This window comes from Hyperolius riggenbachi, chromosome 11 (assembly GCF_040937935.1).
Source record: "Hyperolius riggenbachi isolate aHypRig1 chromosome 11, aHypRig1.pri, whole genome shotgun sequence".
Taxonomy (NCBI): Eukaryota; Metazoa; Chordata; class Amphibia; order Anura; family Hyperoliidae; genus Hyperolius; species Hyperolius riggenbachi.
This window is the reverse complement of record NC_090656.1, coordinates 219443942-219464227: the sequence shown is the minus strand read 5'-3', so window position 1 is coordinate 219464227 and position 20286 is coordinate 219443942. Positions and strand designations below refer to the sequence as shown.

The window sequence follows — 20286 nt, the reverse complement described above, 5'->3', positions numbered from 1 at the left end:
TTTTTTAGCCCCCATAAATGTAGTTTTTGTTGTTGATCGAGTAACCTAAAGTGTTCTCTGACTCCCTCCACCTCTAGGAAAAGCGTCACCAGGACCGTGCACTGGCCATATACAAGCAGGTGCTGAGGAATGACTCCAAGAATCTCTATGCAGCAAATGGCATTGGTAGGTACAGCGGGTTTGTGTGCACTTGTAACTTCCTTTCCTCTTCATAGTTAGTTTAGTGGAACTAAACACAGAACTTACTCTCTGCTCTAAAGGATTAGTCACAGCATGAGAACCTTTATGAACATTACAAGTTATGGAAAGCTTTAACCTCTACCCACTTTGCAGGGGATTCATAATGGGTTAAGCCTCAATGCATCAGAAGAGGGCAGGGGATCCAGGTAGAGATCTTCCAGACTCTTTACAGCTACTGATAAGACAGTTTGATCTGGCTAAACTAACAAATAACACAGCAGCAGTCAATATTAAAGTGGACCCAAATTAAAAATACAAGATTTCAGAAAGAAAAGCTGTTTTCTAAATTATAATAATAAATAGCAGCCTTTTTTCAGCTGCATGATGCCAAATATAAAATATTTTACATTTATTGGAGGAACCCCTCCCTTCCTTTCATATTTCCGGGACAATCCGGCAAACTGGTGGAGTAGGTGGTGTCCGGCAAAGGAGGAATTGCTAATGGCTGACACCTGTATAATCCTAGTTATGAAAAGAGAAGGTTAAAAAAGCATGCACTGAAATGCTCATAGGCTTGAAGGAGTGTTTATTTATCTTTGTATGTGTCAGAGTGCTGCAACTAAATATTTTGAATTAAAAAAAATGTTTGGTTTGGGTCCGCTTTAAGCAGCTATAGATGTAATGAAGACTTCATTCTGTGCTGTGCAAGAGTTCGGTTCCACTTTTAGCCCCCCTTCTATACGCTATACTCACCTACAGCACTCCTTTGCTTTGGGGGTGACGTCCCTCGCCGCCCCTTTTTTCTTCCTGAGCACACAGCGTAGTTATAAAATGAATGTAGTACACTGCAGCAACACACACCACTCGGCACTCAGTACTGTTTCTTGAGGGGGGACAGAAAAGCAGCCTGCATGAATCCTTTTAAAAAAGCAAAAATCCTCACCTCAACGCTCTATGTGGCAACAGATACATAAAAGCAAAGGGACGTGCAACCGGTATAATCACTTAGAAAAAAGTCCAAATGCATATGGTACAACAAAGCAAGCCGGGCAACTGTAACCTTGATCCGCTTCCTTGTTTATTTTGTCTTCATGCCAAACATGATACATGCATACATACAGTCTTGGTTGTGTCAAACCTGGTGCAGGTATCGGCGCTGAGGTGTGTCAGGGTGTGGGTGACCAGGGTGAGGGGACTGCACAACGCCGTTTCGCGCCTGACTGGCGCTTGTTCACGTGCTCGTATCCTGTGTGCCTGTATACACAGGATACGAGCACGTGAACAAGCGCCAGTCAGGCCCGAAACGGCGTTGTGCAGTCCCCTCACCCTGGTCACCCACACCCTGACACACCTCAGCGCCGATACCTGCACCAGGTTTGACACAACCAAGACTGTATGTATGCATGTATCATGTTTGGCATGAAGACAAAATAAACAAGGAAGCGGATCAAGGTTACAGTTGCCCGGCTTGCTTTGTTGTACCATAGTTATAAAATGAATGCCCTGCACTCCTTCTGCCATTAAATAGATAACATTGCACATGTTGTACGGTCTAGGATAACCAGCTTATATAGGGAGCTTAAAGACACCTTTAACCTTCTGTGGACCGCCTAAGGCCGATGGGCGTGGTCGTGGCGGCAGCCCCAGGACCGCCTAACGCCGATGGGCGTCAAGTCCTGGGGCAGCAGGTTCCCAGGGAATGGCCGCACGCATGCGTGATAGTTTCCTACCACTTCACGGAACGGAGTTCCGTGAATAGCCTGCTAGATGCCGATCACGGCTAGCAGGCTGTTTGCAAACGAAAGGGGAAAGAAATCCCCTTTGTTTACAACTGTACAGCGCTGCGGTCCTCGGCAGCGCTGTACAAGATCGGCGATCCCGGCCTCTGATTGGCCGGAGAGCGCCGTCCTCTCATAGGCTGATGCCTATGAGAGGCAGAACAGGACGGATCGCTGGGAAAAAAAATAAACAAACTGCCGCAGCAATCGGACCCCTCCGGCGGCATGTCCCCTTAGAGACACAAAAAATGAGGTGAGTCCGATCGCTGGGCTCCATAGCTGGGCTGTGCAGGAGGCTGAAAAGCCTGCACAGCCCAGTACAGCAAAAAAAATGGCCTGGTCTTTGGGGGGGGGGGGGGGGGGTTAGCACTGTGGGCATCAAGCGGTCAAGCCAAAAATAAAAAGTTTTTCATGCATACCTATGTAGAGGGAAGGCTCTGGATGCTGTAGAGCGGTGTTCCCCAACGCTGTCCTCAAGGCCGACCAACCGTGCATGTTTTGTGGAAATCCACTGAGGTAGTTAATCAACTAATTACTCCACCTGTGAATGCGAGTGGTTTTCTGCAAAACATGTATTGTTGGTGGGCCTTGAGGACAGGGCTGGGGAACTCTGTGCAGAGCCTTCCCAGTCCTTGCTCTGTCCCGTCATTCCCAAGCATTTCAACCTGCTCAAACATCCTAGTAATACCGTATTTTTCGGACTATAAGACGCACTTTTTCTCCCCCCAAAATGGGGGGGAGAAAGTGAGTGCGTCTTTATAGTCTGAATGCTAAAAATTTGGAGTGTTTACAGCGTCTCCCGGCTGAGTATTTAGGAGACGGAGATGAAGATGATGTAAGCGACATCAGCGGAGAAGATTTAGTAGCTTTTAATTATCTGCCAGCTGCCTGGATCTGGAAGGGGGTGAAGGTAGAGACTGAGCTGGGCAGCGTGTAAAAGAATGTGAAGAATGTGTGCCTTTCCGAGAGTCTGTGAACTCTGTGAGCTTGCGGGGGAAAAGATCTGTTTAATGTAGTCTGCCGCTGCCTGCCATAAATCTGACATGCCGGGCGAACGAAGAGAACTGAGACGCTAATATAGCAGCGTGTGCACGGAGGTCTGTGAGCTTTGACTGCCTGTGTACGGGGAGAAGATCCATCTGCTTTTAATCCCTGAAAACTTACTGCGTATGTAAAGCTTCCATGTCGGGTGAAGGGAAATGGTGAGCTGATGAATGTAGCAGTGTGTGCATAGCATTCAGCTGCTTGCATGCTGCTACATATGATTTGCCGATCAGCTCACTGTCTCTTTCACCCGACATGGAAGCTTTACATACGCAGCTTTCAGGGAATTAAAAGCAGCTAGATCTTCTCCCCGCACACAGGCAGACAAAGCTCACAGCCCTCCGTGCACATACGCTGCTATTTTAGCAGCTCAGCTATCCCTTCACTCGGCATGGCAGCGGGCAGAAAAAAGCTCCTGGATCTTCTTCTCTCAGGCGAGCTCACAGCCTCTCCGCTAGGCACCGGCTGAAACGAGAGAGAGCACGGGCGGAGGGGTGGCCGAGCTTCAAGTCCCATGCTGCTGATGAGTTATCTGCAGCGCTTCTATGACGTCCTGATGTGATCCTGATCAGGCTGGGCATGCAGGAAGTCTATGTGCACTGCATATGGAGAAAGCTGCGGTGTCCCAGACTTGGCAGATGACGTCATGGCATCATTATGATGGAGGAGACATGTATCCCTGCCCAGAGGTCACTTAGCTGGATCAGGTGACGGTTTGTCTCAGGGATTGGTCTAATTGGTGGTGACAGGGTGGGTTAGTGTACTTGGGGGGCAGCAGTGCTTAGTGTAGTTAGTGGAGATTAGTTTTATTATTGGTGACGGTGGGTTAGTGTACTTGGGGATTCATTTTATTATTGGTGACAGGGTGGGTTAGTGAACTTGGGGGGCAGCAGTGGTTAGTGTAGTTAGTGGGGATTAGTTTTATTATTGGTGACAGGGTGGGCTAGTGTACTTGGGGGGCAGCAGTGCTTAGTGTAGTTAGTGGGGATTAGTTTTATTATTGGTGACAGGGTGGGTTAGTGTACTTGGGGATTTGTTTTATTATTGGTGACAGGGTGGGTGAGTTTACTTTGGGGGCAGCAGTGGTTAGTGGGGATTAGTTTTAATATTAGTGATAAGGTGGGTTAGTGTACTTGGGAGATAGATACAGCTTGGGGGAGGCTCCACAAGATGCCCCTGCACCATAGACACTCCAGGTTTAGAAATTTTTTTTTCCTCTGGTTTTTGCCCTCTAAACCTAGGTGCGTCTTATGGTCCGGAGCGTCTTATAGTCCGAAAAATACGGTAATAATAATAATAATGTTCTTGAGAAGTTGGCGCTAGTCTACTTTAGGGAATCCTGCTGGAAGCCTCGTAGGGACCAGTTCTCCAATCACAGCACCCTCTTACAACAAAGCACTGTGATTGGCTGAGTAGTGTGGGCGTAGTTTACTACAACCTATTGTAAACCTAGCAGTTCGAGAAGGTGCCGTCTACCCGATAACGTTAGGTGAATTTCCGTGTAAGGTTTCCTGCTGAGTTCGCTAAACTAGACTAGCACCGAGAAGTTTACATTATGCAACTTTTTGCCTGACCTAAACTATTGCATACCTGATACTTTGCTTTATGTTTGTTCATTATTTTCCATGTTTATGGATCACAAGAACCATCCCTCCTCTTCTCCCTTCAGGCGCAGTATTGGCTCACAAGGGCTACGTCCGTGAGGCCCGCGACGTCTTCGCCCAGGTGAGGGAGGCCACAGCAGACATCAGTGACGTCTGGCTGAACCTGGCACATATCTATGTGGAGCAGAAGCAGTTCATCAGCGCTGTACAAATGGTAAGAACACCGCTCGAGTGTGACGATCTATAGATGTCAGTCCATTCATGACCAGGAATCTTTATGAAAAAGAATTGAATAAAATGCCTTATTATGTACAGATCAGCCACTGCATTAACTCCAATGACTGGCGATGTGAATAACGTTATTTAGTGGAACTTGTAAAGGGTTTGGGTGTATTAGGCAGCAAGAGAAAATGTTTGCATGTGTTGGAAGGAGGGAAAAAAGGAACTTGGTGAGGATCCAAACTGTGATGGTTAGACTGAGATAGATCATCTCCGAAACAGCAGGGCCCAGATGCAATTCACTTTTTATCCTAGGAGATAATTTCTCATATTTGATTTATAATAATTTTATAGCACTTTGCAATGGAAAAAAATAGGTGAAAAAGTGCTATCAACATTTTATTGTCAAGGTTGAAAATTTCACCTTGGAGAAAACTCAAGTGAAAAAATTAATTGCATATGGGCCCAGGTCTTGGGGGCCTTGTTCACATGTAAAATCGCAATTGCTGACGCCAGCGTTTTGCGATTTTGTGAGCGATTTTTTTTCTTTTTTCTTTGCTACCTGCACGGTAGGTTTTTTTTTTTTTTTTTTTTTTTTTTTTTTTTTTACATCCCTTTCAAAGCACTTTTGCAAAGCGATTTGTTTTTTGACTCGGAAAATATTAAATACAAAGTATTTATTCTTAAAAGCGCTTGGAAATCGCTATACAAAGCGCTTTTTCAGGCACTTTTGCAATTTCCCTGTATCTTCCATTGAGGCAAATCGCCCTGAAAATGGTACAGGCAGCACCTTGGTGAGCGGATCAGAATCGAAGTGCTCATATGTGAACACTCTCATAGGGAATCATTGCACTTTTCCAGGGCTTAGGTGGAAAAAGCTGAGCATGATCGGTTCTGTACAACTGCAAGCCGTGGACAAGTGGTGGACCCAGCGCAGGAATGGGGAGGAGGAGTGGGACAGGTCTCCATACCAGGATCCCTGCCTCTGTTTCCCCTACCAGGCTCCGTTTCCCTGCAGTAAGCCCTGCACTGGACCCCGACCACCAATAGTCAGCGATCTTCGAACAGGCAGTGCTCCCCCTATTATATGCAGTCAGCCCCCACCCATGCAGGTAGCCAGAGTGTGCCCCCCCCCCCCTTCAGTATAGGTAGCCAGTGGGTGCCCCCCACCCCGTTCCTTCTGTCAAAAATATAACATTGCATTCTTTCCTTATTTCATTAATTTTTATCTTTTGATTTTCTTTTAGGTCATAGACTCAAAATTACTGTTGAAATGATAATCAGTTTTTGTATCTTGCTTAAAGTGTGATGATATGAAATTATTCTCATTTATTCCCACGCTGACCAATAGCTGAAATATTTTAGCAAGCACATTGGCTAATACTTGGCTGAGGTCTCCTAGTATGACTCATAGGTTATAAAGAGAAACTGAAAGCAGATTACATTCCAGAAATTATTTCTGATGATGTAATTTGCTATGACATTACGCGTATGTTAATTAGCAGGAGGAGTTAGTTTCATTTTCTGTTTAACACTATAAAGATAGAGGTAACAACAAGACAGAACTCTATGCTGTTGCTCTGCTACGTTATACGCTCTTAAGAACTGGTATGTATTTCAGGCAATATATTTTGGTGGACATTATATGTTAGCAAATATCTTAGCAATAGGCATCTTAATCGTATCAGTTTTATATGTAATTTTTATATATTCTCTGTACATTATCACAAGAATACATTATATTTAGTGATAATTCTCTTGTCTGCGTGTTCTAATTATTTCAATCTGGGATATACTGAAACAAATCTATATGCAAGCTTTCAGTGGCTTAACCACTTGAGGACTGCAGTGGTAAACCCCCCTAAAGACCAGGGCAATTTTAACTAAATGGGCAACTGCAGCTTTAAGGCATAGCTTCAGGCCCGTACAACACAACACACAAGTGATTCCCCCCCCCTCCTTTTCTCCCCACCAACAGAGCCCCCCGTGTTTGTTTTTTTAATATATAAATATTTGTGGTGTTTTTTTTTTTTTTTACAAAAAAGGCTATTTTATTGTGTGCTGTCCCCCGCCCCCTCCCCCCCCCCCCCCCCCCGCCCGCCAATCAGCGTGATCAGCTGCCATAGGCTTCAGCCTATGTGTCACACGGCTGTCCCCAGTCGGAGACTGAAGAGGGGGCGGAGCTCCGCCCTCTGAGCATGAGATGCACGCGCAGCATGCGCGGGATCTCATGTAAATTAGAGCCCCAGGACTCGACGCCAATTGGCGTTAGGCGGTCCCGGGGCTGCCGCCGCGGCCACGCCCGTTGGCGTGGGGCGGTCGCCAAGTAGTTAAAGAGACTCTAACAAAATTTTGAGCCTTATTTCTTCTATCCTAAATGTTCCTATAGCTGTTCTAATGTGCTATGTCTTACTGCAGCCTTTCCTATTTGCACAGTGGCTGTATTATCTCTGTTATATGATCTAATCTTCTCTCCTCTGTCGGGCTGAGACAGTCAGGCTGGAATGTGCTGTGCTGCTTGTGATTGGAAAGAAGCTATACACACCCTCTCCAGGCCCCCTGCACACTGTATGACTCACACACTAAGCTACTCTCAGCTATCACTTGCTATGTCTTTTGTTTGTAAACACTGCATATAAATGGCAATTACAAGCCAGGATTGCAGCAGGGAGAGGCAGAAACAGCACAGAAGGGCCCAGGAGAACATAATGAATAGAATGGTATGCTTTTTATTGTAAGAATTTTACAGTACAGATTCTCCTTAACACTGATTGATATTAACAGTTGGAAGCTGTATCGCTAAATTATGAGTTGCACTTCTTATCTGTTAGTAATCCTTTATAACGTATAGGAGCTGGCAATTCAATCCCCAAGTGGCCTCCCCATCCCCTATGCAGAGCTGCAGGGAGCCCCGTGCATTACTCATCTTCTGAAACCCTGCCACAAGCTGCAGTCTTCCTCCTGTCCTGTAGGGGCACTGCATCTCTACGCCGACATCCTCCTCTGTCGTGTGTTAAAAAATCTCGGTATAGTGATGGGGCCCGGGAGGATCCAAAGAAGCCATGCTGCTGCCGCAGGATCCTGGGGAGGCGAGTGACACTAGAGGTCCACTGCGCATTCTGCACACAGCCCTCTCAGCGGTCTCCAGGAGAGTAGTTCTGGGTTACTGTTAATTGCTGTAAAACTAACACCGGGCTACAGTCGGATATACCGCCAAGGTATAAGGTATAAAGAATAAAGAAATGCTACTTGCCTGACCTGTGACTCGTCACTGAGCAGTGACGAGAAGAGGCTTCAGAGCTTGGGGGAGTGTCCATTGCATTAGGCATTAACAGCTGCTGTTTTCCTCCTCCCACCAGTATGAAAACTGTCTGCGCAAGTTCTACAAGCACCAGAACACAGAGGTACTGCTGTTCCTGGCCCGAGCTCTGTTCAAATGCGGAAAACTGCAGGAGTGCAAGCAGATCTTACTGAAGGTAAGGGCACATGGCTGTCTGTCACAGGCAGCCCTCGTTTAGCCTTTTATGTTTTTAAAATGTACGATAGTTAATTTGCGTTAATAAACAATACACTATGTTCTGCGCAGTACATGTCGGTACATTATAAGCTGACTTCTTGGGACCAAAAAAGTGTTTGTTTGTGTAAGGTTGGCCTTTACATTTGATTCGAGGTGTGTGGAACCCCATGTACAGTTCATGTATTGGAAGCAAGCTTGTATCTATGGTTCTCATTCCTCACACCCATCTTCCCATCCTTGTAACTCTGTACTTGCTGCTAGAGGCACAGACTTCACTGCGGCCACATGACAGTGAGGCCTGGACCTCTAGCGGCGAGGACAGAGCTGCAAGGAAGACGGGAAGATATCTGGGAGGAATGAGGAGAGGTAACTAGATACAAGCACACTTCCAATGTGCACTCTCCATCACATACATGAGAGGAAGCTGGGGGGGGGGGGGGGGGGGGGTATTGGGGGTCTAGCTTTTTCTCAGGGCATGCGTTTTGTTTTTGGGCGGGCAAAGGTGGAGCTGTCGGCCTACACTAGTGGACTTCACACCCAAACACATCCTTCCTTACATAAAACCTCCCCCTTCCATGTCGTAGCTGCATCATCTGCCAGCAAGTATCCATATTCTCTCCCAATCTCCAGGTGAAGAAGTCCAGCAATGAAAACGATGTTGAGTATTTCTGGGAGCAGGGATGAGATTTCTCGATTGCTTTGTAATCTTGGTATGGAGGCAATTCTGGCACAGCTTTGTGCGGCGCACTATTGAAATGAATGGAGTGGCCCCTGTCCTGCCGTTATATTCACCAACCTTATCTGCAGGTGATTTCTGTATATCCACACGTGCTTACCTTCTCTCTCTCTGTAGGCTCGGCACGTGGCTCCCAACGACACTGTCCTCATGTTCAATGTGGCCCTCGTGCTCCAGAGGCTGGCCACGTCCGTGCTGAAGGATGAAAAGAGTAACCTGAAAGAAGTATTAAATGCGGTGAAGGAGCTTGAGCTGGCTCACAGGTGAGATGAGGAGCTGACACAGCAACTCTCTATTCCCCGTTATCCTCTAGTGATCCAAACAGTCTGTTACCATTTGTTGGCATCATCAGAGGTTTTGTGAAATATGACATCACCTGTTACTGCATAGTTCAGGCTGAAGCTGGTACTGCATAAGCATATCCAGGGCCGGATTTATCATAAGGCATTGTAGGCGCGTGCCTACAGGCGCCTGATGATTGAAAGGCTGTTCACTTCCCACCCCGAGCGCCTCCCTCTCTCCTTACCTGTGCAAAGTCCTGATGAAATGAGCAGTTACTCACCCTACTATCAGGATTCCACTGACGAGATCTTCCTTCATTCAGGATCTAAATGCTTAATACTGAGGGTACTCCTGGCTACCTAATACTAAGGTACACCTGTAGCTACCTATGACGGGCAAGGGAAGTAGGGAAAAGTGACAGCTGGGACAGCCAGCACACTGCGGTGCCTATTTTGAGGGTGTTTGTAGGTTCATGGAGGGCGAAATCTAAGGTGGCAGGACATCTGTGCCTATAGGCTCCTGGGAGGTAAATCTGGGCCTGAGCATATCTAAAGGTGGCCACCAGATCGACCATATGATAGATCCCTCTGTGATCGAATAGGATCAGAGAGGGATCTATTCTATTACTTACCCACACACTACAGGTAGATTTCCGATAGATTTCTGCATAAAATTGGAATTTCAATGTTGATTGGTCCTAGCGCCTCTGCCTGCTGCAATGTAATGTGTCACCCTCGGGCCCCAAGTGTAAAAGCAGCTTACCTATCCTCTGTACGCCTCCTGCAGTGTCGTCTCTGCATCACCAGGGGCGTCTGTACCCTGTGACCCCGTGTTGTACGTGACATCAGCACATGGTACAGGCACTCCCAACGTGCAGCAGATAGGTGAACTGCTTCTACACCTTGCACAGGCTTTGAAGGTGGGGTGGGGATTACATGGGGGAGACCTGCATGGCACCCATCGATCATCTGAACATCGAATGCTCCTTACTGACATGCACCCGAATGGGCCCTTTCAAGTGACCTCTCTTAGCATGCCGGATCTATCCGACCAGAAATGGATTGAAATGATTGATTGGGCGGCCATGTTGCAGTATCAATTTTTGGTAGATTCTTATCGTTATGATTGAATTGGCTGGATATCGATGCCACAAATTGAGTAATGTATGGGCATCTTTCAAAAGACAATCTATATATTTGCTTCATCCCCCCAACCCCAACAATCTTACACTCTAGTTTGTCCAACACATTCATAAGGTTCATTTAACCTTTCATCAGTCACATGAAGCCTTTATGTGGCTACAAGGACACAAGTTTTCTGCTGCTGGGGGAAGTGTGCCTTCCCCACCCTGACAGGCTATGCAGAGTGGCAGGGAGCTGTCATGGTTACCTGTGCAGACTGTCGGCTTCTTCCCTTCTTCCACCCGCGGCGCTGCACTCCTGACCTCATCGGAATTCCAATCACATGGTATTACATGTGATCAGGGCTCAGAACATAATGTCAGCATTGCAGCGTCGCCCCAGTGGTGGAAAAGGTCTTCCATCACTCCTCTCCCACCACCAGGCGGCACTAATGCTGACACCATCTTCTGAGCCCTGATCACCTGTAATACCACTGATCGGAACTCAGAAGAGGATGCCGCGGGTGGAGGAGGAAAAGCAGCTGATCCAGCCGCCCAGAACAGGTAAATATAAAAATGCTCCCTGCCACTCTGCATAGCTGCATTAGACAACAATACGATTTATGCCAGCTGCAGATGCCCTGCCACGAGTTGGCTGAAACGAGACAACTCTTGCAGGGCTGCTAAAAGGTTAAAGCACACCAGGGGTGAAAAATATACTTACCGGTACCTCAGTATTTGAAAGCAGACAAGAGGTCTCAGATCTCCTCAAAGAAGCAAAATGAGTATTACATTAATGATCAAGGAGCAATTTAAAGTGAACCAGAGACGAAGCACCCTCATGTAATTTACTAATTTATCAGTGGGAACATTAGAGAAAACACCTACCCTGCTCTCTGTTTCATCCTTCTCTGCTCATTCTGCCTGTTATCAGCTCTGATAAGAATCCCCGACTGAGCATTAAGTCTAGGTTTGGCCCGGAATCATTATAGCGGAGTCAGTCTTCTGTGAAGTCTTTTCAAGCCCAAGCCTGCCCCCTCCTGGCTCAGCTTTCCTGCTTGCATACTCACAGCATTACAGAGAGCTCTGATAACGTGGGAGGTGCTGCTCCTGCTGAGGAAGAAGCTCTAAAACAATAGACAAGTGTGGCTGCTGTAGTATTTCATCTGTGATCTGTGTGCAGTCATCATAATTATCTGTGCAGTTACATACCTATGAGAGACACTTGCTACAGGCAGCCACACAGCATACCAGAATAATGAAGTTGAATGCATACAGACGAAAGGCTGCAGTAGCAGCCCTGCTTGTCTATAGTATCATAGAGCCTAGACAGCGCATCCAGAACAGCTCATAACCTGGAAGCAGAACAGGTATGAGCCGGTGGCCATATTGGATTTTTCCTGGAGCAATAATGGATAAAAAAACACTCAAAAAGGCACACCAGAGCGGCAAAATTATCAGGTAGAGCATTTATTCTTTACAAGCTATATGTTTATTTTGTGTGAAACGTTAATCTCTGTTTCCCTTTAAAACTGATATTACACCTGAAATACTGTAATTATGTTAATAATGTCAGTAAACTGACGTTGGCTATATAACTCTTATTCATTTTTTTTGTTTTTTGTTTTTTTTTGTTTTAGATATTTCAATTATTTAAGCAAAGTTGGAGATAAGATGCGGTTTGACCTGGCCCTCGCTGCCTCAGAAGCCAGGTAAGTTCAGCATCCACGTTTGGTTTCTGTTTTTACGCAGTAAGAGGCTGTTTCTACCTGTCACAAGGAGTGGCTACAAGTCGCTCTGTATCTCTAAATGCATTCTGTGTCCCGCATTGCAGGCAGTGTTCCGATTTGCTGAGCCAGGCGCAGTACCACGTGGCTCGTGCCCGCAAACAGGACGAGGAGGAGAAGGAACTGCGCGCCAAGCAGGAACATGAGAAAGAGCTCTTGCGTCAGAAGCTCCTCAAGGAACAGGTGGGTTCTGGCTGCCATGTGCAATGCATTATGGGGAGTATGCACTGATTGGTCCAGCCCAGATTGCTGATCACAAAGATTAAACATTTAGCCTTGGTAATTCAGACTTAAAGGGAAGGTTCACTGTCCATAAAGAAAAAAAAATGCTAATCCACTTACCTGGGGCTTCCTCCAGCCCGTGGCAGGCAGGACGTGCCCTCTGCGCCGCTCCACAGCCTCCCGGTCCCCTCCGGTGGCGCACCCGACCTTGCCAGGTCGGGCTCTTCTGTGCTCCAAAATGCGCCTCACGTGGGCGCGCTGACGTCGTCGGACGTCCTCTGGGCTGTACTGTGCAGGCACAGAACTACTGAGCCTGCTCACTACTGTCCGGAGGACGTCCGATGACGTCAGCGAACCCGCGTGAGGCGCATTTTGGAGCGCAGACGAGCCCGACCTGGCAACTGGCCTGGCCAGGTCGGGTGCGCCACCGGAGTAGACCGGGAGCCTGCGGAGCGGCGCAGAGGGCACGTCCTGCCTGCCACGGGCTGGAGGAAGCCCCAGGTAAGTGGATTGGCATTTTTTTTTTCCATGGACCGTGAACCTTCCCTTTAGGGAAATGAAACCCTAACTTGCGGGCAACCAGCACCACCTTTTAGTAAGCTAGAATGACGATGCTAACACAGTTCAGTGTTCTCCCCAAAAATCTTTTCCAGCCGGGGGGCATAAAAAGTAGCCGGGTGGGGTGAGATGAGAGAATTCAGGGCCGGTGCTTCTGTGCTCAACTCTGCTTCCAGCATAGGAGGAGGTGAGCCAATGACAGCCGGGTGCTCACCAAAACTAGCCGGGTGGAGCACCCAGCTAAAAGAGCCTGGGCAGTCCACTGCAATTGCAACTGGAGAACGATTTTTCTTTTCCCAAGTTAATGTGGGTTCAAAGTCACGAAGTGAATGCAGTTTCTGATATCCGCTTAAAGTGGACCTGAACTCTTACACAGGACAGAAGGAAAACAGAGAGAAATGCACCCTGTATGTATTTAGAGAGTTTAGCCTGTCTAATTCCCCCTCATCTGTGACTAGTTGTAATTTAATTTCTCAGCTGGCTGCCTCGGCAGAGCAGCTAAATTGTAAACATAGGATGTTAACCCTATGTCTGCTTCCATGAAAACAGGAAGTAGACACACTGCAGATTTATTGCAGGATTTGTATCAGCTGGAACAAAGAGATGCTTTTCTTTAAATGTTATTAAAGGAAGTTCTGAGTTCAGTTAGTTTTTACTTCATGGTTTGCTTTAACCACTTGAGGACCCACCCTTTACCCCCCCTTAAGGACCAGCGTTGTTTTAGCTGATCTGTGCTGGGTGGGCTCTGCAGCCCCCAGCACAGATCAGGGTGCAGGCAGAGCGACCAGATCGCCCCCCTTTTTTCCCCACTAGGGGGATGATGTGCTGGGGGGGTCTGATCGCTCCTGCCTACCTGGGTGTTGCGGGGGGGGGGGGCACCTCAAAGCCCCCCTCCGCGGCGAAATTCCCCCCCTCCCTCTCATCCCTGTCCCCCCTGGCAATCTGGGCTGCACAGGACGCTATCCGTCCTGTGCAGCCAGTGACAGGCTGTCCTCTGTCACATGGTGGCGATCCCCGGCCGCTGATTGCCGATCTGCCTTACGGCGCTGCTGCGCAGCAGCGCCGTACAATGTAAATAAAGCGGATTATTTCCGCTTGTGTTTACATTTAGCCTGCGAGCCGCGATCGGCGGCCCGCAGGCTATTCACGGAGCCCCCCGCCGTGAATTGACTGATTAATTAGCCTGCAGCCGGCGACGCAGAACTGCGTCACTGGTCCTGCAGCTGCCACTTTGCCGACGCGCGGTATGAGTGCGAGGTCGGCAAGTGCTTAAAGGAATAAAAAAAAAGTGAAAGAACTTTATATAATATTCTCACTAGATTTTAACTCCTAAACCTAAAATAAGAATATAAATCTCCAGGAAAGTCCTATTTAGAATAATTTGTGCCAGTAATAGAGAACAATGTCTCAGCAGCTCAGGTACACATGAATACCCACGGAGGTCTGCAGTGGCCCGTAGTGAATGCTGTTTTTGTTGGTTCTATTTTCTGTTTTATCTCATCACTTTATTACCTTTTCAGGAGGAGAAGCGTCTCAAGGAGATCGAGGAGCAGAAGAAGCTGCTGGAGCAGAGAGCTCAGTATGTGGAGAAGACCAAGAACCTGCTTCAGTTCTCTGGAGAAATGGAGACCTCAAAAGAGAAGAAGCGAGGAGGTGGAGGCGGACGGGTACGTTCATCTGCTTAACCACTTCAGCCTTTACTGTTTTTTCACCTTACGAATCCGAGCAATTTTCACCTCCCATTCCTTCGCCAATAACTTTCACTGCTTACCACAATGAATTGTTCTATATCTTGTTTTTTCTGCCACCAATCATGCTTTCTTTGGGTGGTACATTTTGCTAAGAACTATTTTATTCTAAATGCATTTTAACTGGAATATTAAGAAAAAATGGAAAAAAATCATTGTCAGTTTTGGCCATTATAGCTTTAAAATAATACATGCTACCATAATTAAAACCCACATTTTATTTGCCCATTTGTCCCGGTTATTACACCATTTAAATTATGTCCCTATCACAATGTTTGGCGCCAATATTTTATTTGGAAATAAAGGTGCATTTTTTCAATTTTGCGTCAATCACTATTTACAAGCTTATAATTTAAAAGAATAATAGTAATATACCCTATTGACATGCATATTCAAAAAATTCAGACCCTTCGGTAACTATTTATGTTTTTTGTTTTTTAATTGTAATTTTTTTTTAATTAACAATTTTATTTGAGTATTTTTGGGTGTGTAGGAGGTATACAGTTAATTTTTAAATGTAAAAATGTCTATTCATTTAAAAAAAATGTATTTAGATGTAGTTTTACTATTTGGCCACAAGATGGCCACAGTTAATTTATTATTTTTTTTTTTTTTGCTTCCTGCAAGCGTACTTACAGGAAGTGAAGAGGGGATGTGTAACTGAACGATTGCGGCTTCTGGGTAGAAGCCAGCAATCGTTCTAAGGGGGACTTAGATCAATGAATGGGATCTGCGTTCCCATTCATTGATCTCCGGGCTAATGGGCGGCCCGCGCACCTCTGCGGTTGCGGCCCTGCGAACCCCCGTGGCCACGTTTTTTCATGGACGTAGCTCCTACGTCCAGCATGCATATCCTGGCAGAAAAAGGCTTCTGAGCAGGAAAGAGAGAAAAAAGGTCAATAGTTCATAGATATTAGCTCTGGAATACTTCAATGAATGTGGCATTGAGCAGAGACAATGAAACAGTAAAAACTTAAAAAGTAGATTTAAAGGGAACCTTAACTCTAAATAAAAAATAAAAAAGTTTCACTTGCCTGGGGCATCTACCAGCCCCCTGCAACCACCCTGTGCCCTGGCAGTCACTCATGGCTTTTCCAGTCCCCCGCTACCAGCTAGTTTCATTTTTGCCGTAGCTAGTTTCGTTTTTGCCGACTCTGAGTCAGCGGGCCGCCATGCGTACCTTTGCACACATTCCCGCTGGTGCAGGAAGCTATCACGGACATTAACACGTACATTTGTACACGTTACATGTGCAATGCATACATTTTTACGCATTGCACCTTTTTAGGAGGAGGATCTGAACAGATGCGAACGGATCCCATGAAAAGCAGCAGGATCCGTTCAAAAACCCTGTTTGGAACGGATCAGTTCGGTCCCTTTGGGTATGACTCTCTGGATCCCTTGATGAAAGCTGATGGAAACGGAGGCCAACAGGAATCGGTGCTAGCCTATGAGAATGGGCGGTGTCTGTCCTCTGTTCTGCTTGCTACATACTTTTCGCTAAATTCTCCCCAGCCAACATCCATTCAGGTCCTCCGTGTTGCTCACTTCACCTCTCAAATCCTTGGCACGGAAGAAACGTCAGTATACCAAGTCTCGGAGCCCCATTAGAAGCGTCAAGCTACAACTGATTTGCAATAGACCAATGGGAATCCTCCCTCCCACAGAGAGTATTCTCATTGGTTTACTGATTAGTGGACCAATGAAAACCCTCCCTGGTGCTCAGGGAGGATTTCCATTGGTATTTTACAAACCAAGGGGAGCCTGATGCTTGTGCTGGGGCTCTGGGATTGGTATACTGGGGTTTCTAGTGTGCAGAGGACCCTAATGATGGTGCCAGCAGCAGGGAGGACCCACATGGACGCAGCAGGTACTGAGCGAGTGGCAGCGGAACCGGATGAAAATGCCTTTGTAACAAATTGATCCGTTTAAATGGAAAACCGATCCGATTTTACAGTACCAGTTTGGACGGGTTTTCTATTTCATGTAACAGTTTGTACATTTTTTTTTGTTTTTACCTTCACTATCCGAGAAGTAAAAGTCCTTTTTTTGTTTTTAGAGATCCAAAAAAACTGGGGAGTTTGACGAGTTTGTCAATGATACTGACGAGGAACTGGCTCCCAGGAAGAAGAGGAGGAAGAAGGGTGGCAGCAGTGGGGAGGAGCAAGAGGGCGGGGAAGGCGAAGAGGGTGACAAGAAGAAGAAGAGGAGGAGGAAGAGGTAGGTGTTCTGCAGCTTGGATTGGTCACATCGACAGGGTGGTCATACTGTGGGGGGTTATCAGGATTCTGATCTTGTGATATGTCCTTCAGGCCATCAAAGACAGGGGATGGATCTGATGATGATGATGAACGACCACGGCCTAAGAAGAGACCGCCAAAGAAGAGGGAAACGGTATGTTTACTTTCTGTTCTTTATTTTTTTAGGTGGTTTTAGAAAGCTAGCACATTGGTGCTTTTTGGGCATGGGTAGATTGGAGGATGGGGGGAAAGTAGGGCAGAATGAAAATAAAGTTTTGGTGTACTTTTAATTTCATGTTGTTATATGCCTGGTAAGCACAATGTAATTTACTGTCACATTGATGGTTGAATCGATTATTTCCATCAGGTCTGATCCGATTTCCAATCACTTATATACAAAATCAATCGGGCCTGTCTGAAATAATTGATTCGACTGGGGTAATTAGTGTCTCAGCAGCGCTGATTAACCACCTCTGTGGCTTTATACAAAGCATGCACTATTGGTGGGCCTTGAGGACAGGGTTGGGGAACACTGCTCTAGAGCAGGGAGGAAGTTCTGAGTTCAGGTCCGCTTTAAAAATTGAACCATATATGGCACTCTTAGCTTTAGGAACAGATGCGGTGTGTACAAGGTTTGATACAATATAAGCTTGGTTTTCCGGATTTAGTCTGCACAGTGCTGACTAGCATGACAGTAACATTTCTGTGACCGCTGGCTGTCTCACAGTGACACAAGTTTCATCTGATGTAATTGCAACTCTTGATTGAGATCCTCTACTCTGTTTTTCTTCCCGTTTCCAGCCTGCTAAGGTCGAGCGAACTCCGGCTTCCATGAGAGGCAAGATAAAGTCCAAGGCCATGATCTCCTCCAGTGACGATTCTTCTGATGAGGACAGGCTGAAGATCGCGGATGACGGGTAAGAACTGCTGTCCCTCTCCTTTCCTTCATTCAAAGGACATCAGTCACGAAAAAAGGCTGGAACCTAAAACTTCATTTAGGGATGAGTAATACAATATTGTATTGAGTAGAATATTTAGCTTAAAATACTTTCTAGTTTGCAAATGTCTTATAAAGACAGATGCATTCTAAGTCATACTAGGTCAATAGGGAACATACATTTCACTATAAATAAGTCGATTTGCAACCAGAGGGACTATTAGATAGATCCATCTCTGATGAGGGATATATTGCCTGCCCATTCTCTGCACATCAATTTCCTGTAGATTTTAGCATGAAATCTATTGGAAATCACATTGAATAATGTGTGCGCACCCTTACACTGCTTTGTGCCATTATCTTCACACTAGCTTAGTCCAAGCTCCTTCTCTCAGCTGGTTGAAATGTCGGTAAACCTGCTCTTGTAGCTGATCATAGAAAAAACGCCTCACAGCAGGGCCGTAACTATAGGGAAGTAGCGACTGCAGGGGTGGGGGGGGGGGGGGGGGGGGGGCTCAGAGGTGTGTGTGTGTGTGGGGGGGGGGGGGTTGCGCGCGGCGCGTGGGTATAGAGCACTCAACTACTAACCTTCCCTCTCTCCGACACTCTACATCCGGTGTTTTTGTGGCTGCACATGTTATGGGTGTGAAAATCCTGATGGCCAAACTTGTTTTATGATCCTTATAAGATGGGCCCCCAGGCTGGGCTGTGAAGGTCACCAAGGGGAAGGTTTGTGAGCATCAAAGGGTTCCCATCAACATTGTGCAGTTGGGCCTCATGATTTGTAGTTACGCCACTGTTTCACAGACCGGTCACCGTTACACGCTAAACCAGCAGCCACACATCCACGTGTTGCTACGGGTGTTAACTATGTTTTGGCAATTTTTTATTTTTGGATGTTACAACCCTGTTTTTAAAAAAGCTGCAATAATGCGTATGCATGTGCCACAAACTATATATTGTAATTGCTAAGATTCCCTGACTGCATATTTCAGATGTTAGATGGAACAGTGATTCTGATTGGTGGTTCTGGGCAATTGCACCACTTTGCTCCTGTTTCTTTAGTGTTAACGGACTCTTTCACGCTTACATGTTGATATTGCTTCTTTTCCAGCAATGCCAAAAACAGCAATAGTGACTCAGACGACGGCCCCAGACCAGCCAAAAAGCGCATCATGTCCGACAGCGACTCAGACAATGGAAACAAATCTGGAAGCGATGGCGGCAGCCCCCGGAGGTCGCAACAGTCAGGAGGGGACTCTGAAGACAACTGGCCAAGGAAGAGACAGAGATCTGACTCCGGATCAGACAACGGGTCTGTCCAGTCCAGGAGAAGCGCCTCCGGGGGCTCTGACAATGAGTCCAGAGCGGCGTCACGCAGCCCACAGTCTGACAGGGGGTCTGACAATGAGGCCTCTGCCAGGGGCTCTGGGAATGAGTCTGAGCCAGAGGTGTCCAACAATGAGAAGTCGGACCGCGGGTCTGATGACAGCGATTAAGTGTTAAATTTCACAACTCTGTATTTAATGTAAATACTTCAAACCCGCCAAGAAAAGGGAAAGAAAATGTAAATAGCACCAGCAGAGGGAGGCTGATCTTTCCTAGCTATGTTACTTTCATACTTTATCAGTGGGTCCTCAAACGCTGCCAACATGTTAAAGCGAATATACTGTTCCCCACGTTGTTGTGGCCATTATGGAAAAATGTTTAGCTTTTGGTTTCACCCAGTGGGTGTCTTTATGTATCCAAATATGCTCGATGGGCCAGCCTGCTTTTGGTGGGGGAGTCTGACATTTTTTTGATTGAAAGAAAACTGGCCAGGAGCCCTCGTTGGTCATCGGTTTCAAGGACAAGCTGCACAGCTTCTATATTAATTCTATAGATAAAAGTCTTGGTACTCCGTGGTAGAACGGGCTATCGCTTAGCAAAATTCCTGGAGAGGTTTTCAGAGATTAGAAAAAAATTATACATTGGGGTTAGAGTAGTCAACCTTTTTAAAGCCAATGTAAATTAAAATTAAAAAAAAATAACAAACAAAACAAGACATATTCACCGATGGAGATTGAGGGCTCTGGGTCTTGTAAGCCTTCTCGTTCCTCTCACTGGTCCTCTCGTTCCAGCACTGTCAGCTTGTTCCATTCTGCCGCCGCAGGAGGCTTCAGAAGTCTTTGGTAGGCCGAGTGCTCCCGAAGACTGGTGGCACCGTACTGTGCGAGCGCATTCTCTCACGCATACGTGGCCACTTCCGAAGCGGCGCAGAACAGTATTTGACTGATTGTTTGAATACTGTGAACGGGGGGTGACAGCGCTGGAA

The 20286-nt window shown here is 46.6% G+C and overlaps 1 protein-coding gene across 1 annotated transcript in view; it reads left to right on the top strand.

Annotated features, from left to right (window-relative positions):
- The window catches only part of CTR9 (CTR9 homolog, Paf1/RNA polymerase II complex component), a 55379-nt gene extending 35497 nt beyond the window's left edge, over positions 1-19882 (top strand). The window contains exons 15-25 of the mRNA XM_068261561.1: positions 78-165; positions 4672-4820; positions 8185-8301; positions 9196-9341; positions 12121-12192; positions 12315-12450; positions 14568-14714; positions 16855-17015; positions 17108-17189; positions 17837-17952; positions 19087-19882. Coding sequence (XP_068117662.1) covers positions 78-165; positions 4672-4820; positions 8185-8301; positions 9196-9341; positions 12121-12192; positions 12315-12450; positions 14568-14714; positions 16855-17015; positions 17108-17189; positions 17837-17952; positions 19087-19471 — 1599 coding nt within the window. The 3' untranslated portion in view covers positions 19472-19882. The remainder of the gene's footprint in view (positions 1-77; positions 166-4671; positions 4821-8184; positions 8302-9195; positions 9342-12120; positions 12193-12314; positions 12451-14567; positions 14715-16854; positions 17016-17107; positions 17190-17836; positions 17953-19086) is intronic.
- Positions 19883-20286: the final 404 nt, after the last annotated feature.